Source organism: Etheostoma spectabile, chromosome 13 (genome assembly GCF_008692095.1).
Source record: "Etheostoma spectabile isolate EspeVRDwgs_2016 chromosome 13, UIUC_Espe_1.0, whole genome shotgun sequence".
Classification (NCBI taxonomy): Eukaryota; Metazoa; Chordata; class Actinopteri; order Perciformes; family Percidae; genus Etheostoma; species Etheostoma spectabile.
Genome location: NC_045745.1, coordinates 23,253,622 through 23,258,407, shown reverse-complemented (window position 1 = coordinate 23,258,407; position 4,786 = coordinate 23,253,622). Strand labels below are relative to the sequence as shown.

The 4,786-nt window shown below is 38.4% G+C and overlaps 1 protein-coding gene across 1 annotated transcript in view; it reads left to right on the top strand.

The window, feature by feature from the left end:
• Nucleotides 1–4,786, top strand: part of grm5a (glutamate receptor, metabotropic 5a) — a 22,081-nt gene that overhangs the window by 2,019 nt on the left and 15,276 nt on the right. The window contains exons 4-6 of the mRNA XM_032533261.1: nucleotides 1,102–1,363; nucleotides 1,842–1,956; nucleotides 3,637–3,886. Coding sequence (XP_032389152.1) covers nucleotides 1,102–1,363; nucleotides 1,842–1,956; nucleotides 3,637–3,886 — 627 coding nt within the window. The remainder of the gene's footprint in view (nucleotides 1–1,101; nucleotides 1,364–1,841; nucleotides 1,957–3,636; nucleotides 3,887–4,786) is intronic.

Genomic DNA, 4,786 nt, shown 5'->3' with positions numbered 1-4,786 from the left:
TATTCCAGACTGGACGTGCTGCGATGAGAGCTCAGTTCAACAACAAAACACACAGATCACTTTGGTCCTTGTTAATGGAACCATTTGGCAATTTTTGAAAAAGTAAACTTTTCATCCAGAATCTTATTGGCATCCATCTCGCGCTCGCCATCCACTCAAAACATAACGTTACAACTCTTTGGCTGGCTCGCAAGCCCAAACAAGTGTGTGCGGCGTGCCTGTTGTTTTGGTTCCGGTCTAGCTAGATCCGGTGTGGTGTTGTAGTTTTTCTAATGTTATTAGTTCTTTTGACAGCATGTGAAAAATGTTTGCCAGGCCAAAAAGAACGTTAATCTCACGATAAAAAAAATGTACGCCTAAAAAAACAACAACTGTAGCTGTCATTTCTGACACTGGGTTTTTCTTTTGTTTTGCAAATTTAACGATAATGAGGTGAGCAAAGCAAAATTGCACAAAAGTTAAAATTATTTTTTGGGTCTAACATTCTATCTTTGTTTAAGGACTGGCATTTTCATGTACCATACTGTATTAAGTGTTAACTTTGAAAGAGCAGACTGGATAGATTGCTTTATAAATCAAAAGATATGTTCAGATTTGTTTTTAAAGTTTAAGCTACTAAAGTACTCAAATACCATAAGTTTGTTTGCCACAGTAATTCCTCCTTTCCTTAAGGTCTGTGGTGGGCGCAACTACACTGTAAGAAATAAGGGATAAAATCCACAGCACAAGAATAATTGTAAAGTTTAGTTGAATCCAATATGAGGTTGATGCTGCTGGTGTTGTTTCCAGGCAACAGACCTACAAATCAGGAAGTATCCCTCCGCCACAGCTCAGCAAAGAAACACTATCCAGAAGAACAACAAATTTCAACTAAAATACTTTGGAAAATACATTTGGCTGACTCAGATTGCTGACATCTCCTATTAGCTTTGGCTGAACTTTGGAATGCAGATTTCTCACTGCTCTTACAAAAATGAATCAATGCTAGTCAAGCGGTTTTCTTTTTTTCAAAAGCATCAGACACTAGGCTATTTTCTTAAAAAGTGATCTTTGCATCCTGCTCGCCTAAACAACATTATGAACTCAGTTTTTCTACACCAGGGACTCATGCTGGCACTCTGCGGTGGCGCTGGAGCAGAGCATTGAGTTTATTCGGGACACACTAGTGTCCAACGAAGAGGAGGAGAGCCAGGGCAGGTGTACTGCAGAAGCAGGGAGCCTGTTGTTGCAGGCGAAGAAGCCCATTGTGGGACTGATTGGACCAGGATCTAGCTCTGTGGCCATCCAGGTGCAAAATCTCCTTCAACTCTTCAACATCCCACAAATAGCTTACTCTGCCACTAGCATGGATCTCAGTGACAAGGTAAGACCAATTAACAAGAACAATAGCTTTAAATTTGAGAACGTTTCTAGTCAGTTACTGGTTGTGGGTTTGAAGAGACTTTATGTCTGCTTTTTACCTAAGATGCATTGTATTCCAGTGTAGACTTTACAAAGTAACGGATTTTACTATATTATATATTACTATATTATCCTCTGACGATAATGCAGCCATGACAATGATAAAAGAAGACAATTCGATGCTATAATTCAAGGACAATTTACATGTAATAAAACTAGTGGAAAGCTCGGGATTGGAGGCCAGGTAGAATACATTTAAGAATTGAATATACTACAACATTTGTATGCTTGATTTGAATGCTGTATCCTGCTAATGCATTAGTATTGACCTTTGTTGTATAAAACATCTGGAATTCAATAGGTTTTATTATAGATGCATGTGTAACTGGTAGACAGGTTGTCAGGTATACTGCTATGAACATTTAAATTCCTTCCAACAGAGCTTGTATAAATATTTCATGAGGGTGGTACCATCAGATATGCAACAGGCCAAAGCCATGGTGGACATTGTCAAGAAATACAACTGGAGCTACGTGTCCGCAATACACACAGAGGGTAAGACTGCCTAAATTGTGTCATTCTATTTCTCCTTTCATCTCTCTCTTTAATCATTATTTACACATGGATTAATCAACAAGTATGACACTTACACTGAGTTGCCAGATTATCAGTTGCATCTAGTCTTAGACCAGCTGACCCTGATAATATTCTCTCTTTTCTTTTTCTTTTTTTACATTGGGTCTGAAATGGAGAAATACATGCATCTGCATTATTGTGGGCAGTGCCAGACTCAATTCTTAGTTTCAGAAGTTTTTCTGTTTTCTGTCTGAAGAGGCAGGGATAAAGCATCACACTTTTACTTGGTGACATTATGACCTGACGTCAAAATACAGTAGTGGAAGCTCTGCCGAATCTCGTATATCATTTTCAGTGTGAATAGTCAGCAAGCACACTGGAGTCTACACAAATACACATGCAAACACAAGCATACACATATCATACATCAAGTCACTCTCCTGTAAATCCTCTGATTTCAGTTGTTACTGTTCAGTGAAAGCCTTTATATGTATCCATGGCATGAATAAAAACTCATGTGAAATTAGCTCTTATTACTTATTCTCTATAATCCTGTTCATCATTAGCAAAGCTTTCCAGGAAACATCTGCCATGGGCTCTGGGGATCATGTACTCTGTCTACTTATTTCAGGGACGCTTTTAGCAGTTGCTCATTATTGGATGTGAATTGTATCTTTTATTGTCCTATCTATCTGTTAGCTTTTGATTTAGTGAGAAGGGAAGATAGGAGACTTAAATCAAATCATTCATAATTTCTGAAAGCAACATTAACTGTAGCACCAGAGGTTATGCTTGTGGTTATCAAAAACTGTAATGTTCAGCTTAATTTACACTACATCTTGCCTATACCTGTGACAACAAATAAGTACCTATTTACAATGTTGGCTGCACAGAAAGGTGGAAAAAATATCAGAAGAAGAAGAAAATAAATAATTATAATTCAAACAGAAATGCCAGCATCATTAGTTGCATTGACAGAGAGTTAAATTGAGGTGAAAATACATTTAAAAAAAATAAAATGTTCCTACTCAAGGGTGTATGCCACATAAGGGGGTATAACCCACACGCAGTAATAAGAAGAAAGCCTCAAATAGTGGCATGCCCATAGTGAGACTACACTTGCTAAGCAACAGAAAGTAGGTGACCTCATTTCATTTCCAAAAACAGGGAAATGTAACCCCTGACAGTTGCCATAACGGGGCCAATTCCTTTATTTATTTATTTATTTATTTATTCTAAAGTGTTGTGCTCACAGTACACCAGTGTATTTGATTATGTACACCCTGTGTGTGCCTGTTTGCGTGAATCACAAGATCACACTATAGCATTGATGCCAGAGTAAAAGTGTGGGGAGCACAAAAAAATAAAATATTGCAGGAATGTTTGAAGAGCAATGTGAAAGAAGTATACTAGAATAGCAGGTGATACATTTTAAATTCTTATGCAAAAAAAACAACCTAAAAAGCAACTGCCTAAACTGCTTACAAGATGTCCCCTGCTCACACACTGATTTGCGGTTCAGAGTCTCTACCCCTTAGAGCCAGAGATCGAACCACGACCTACCAATCGGTAGACAACCGCTCTACCACCTGAGACACGGTGTGCACAGTATTGTGTGTGCATATGAACACCATTTGATTCAAGTATTTCTTTCCTTAGGTAACTATGGAGAGAGTGGAATGGAAGCATTTAAAGACATGGCAGCAAAGGAGGGGATCTGCATTGCCCACTCGGATAAGATATATAGCAATGCAGGCGAACAGAGCTTTGATAAGCTATTGCAGAAGCTACGAGCCCACCTGCCCAAAGCCAGGGTTGTGGCCTGTTTCTGCGAGGGCATGACAGTCCGAGGCATCCTGATGGCTATGAGACGTCAGGGCCTCGTGGGAGAGTTCCTGCTGGTTGGAAGGTGAGTGGTGGATTGTGGTGACTGTGAATGTGGTTTGGATTGAATTGCCGACTGCATCTTGCCCATTAGCTTTTTGTTGTTGCTTGTGTTGGAGGCTTACAGAATTGACTGAAATGTTTGTGCTTCAGGTTTTTTAGTCTTCATTTCCAATCCAGACTGTCTTCAGATGTCCAGCATTGGGGCCATCTTTGTCATCTCATCATCCTTATTATCATCCTCATCGCATCCATCAACTTCATGGTGGTCTAGAAAAATCAAGGTATTTTTAATGACCTTTTTTGTATTTACATGACAATTACACTGTACATGATATTATTGTTACATTTGGTCTGTATTGCTGCCCCTTTTGCTGTTATTGAAAAAGGCTAGCCCAGTCTGCTTTGTTTTTTTTACCATTCCAAATAAGAATTATTCACGCAGATGTTTTAGTTGAGCAGCATGGTGTTGTTTGTACGATTATCCTTCATATACAAAACGGAAGCACTCAAATGGAGAAGCATATTTATCCTGCACAAATGTGTTGGAACACACAGAAAACAAATCAGGAATCAATATTAATTTGTATAATATTGTTATTGTTACTGTCGCTATCTACCACTACAACAACAAAAATGAGGTGTGGCTGGTAGCCATGGAAAGGCAGCATATTAGGGATTTGTTATTTAAAAAGGACACCTAAATAGATAAATGAATAGCTGAGGCAATATATTTCCAGCATTGTAATCCATCCTTAAAAAAGACACATTCAAATAAATGAGATTATCCTTTAGGGAGAATATTACCGCTTCAAATGTTGCTATGTACTTATGGAATGCTATTTTATTCAATATTAAATAAATGAATAAATACAAAAATACATGAATAAAGGGAAAGGGAAGTTTGGGGTACCCTACTGGAGCT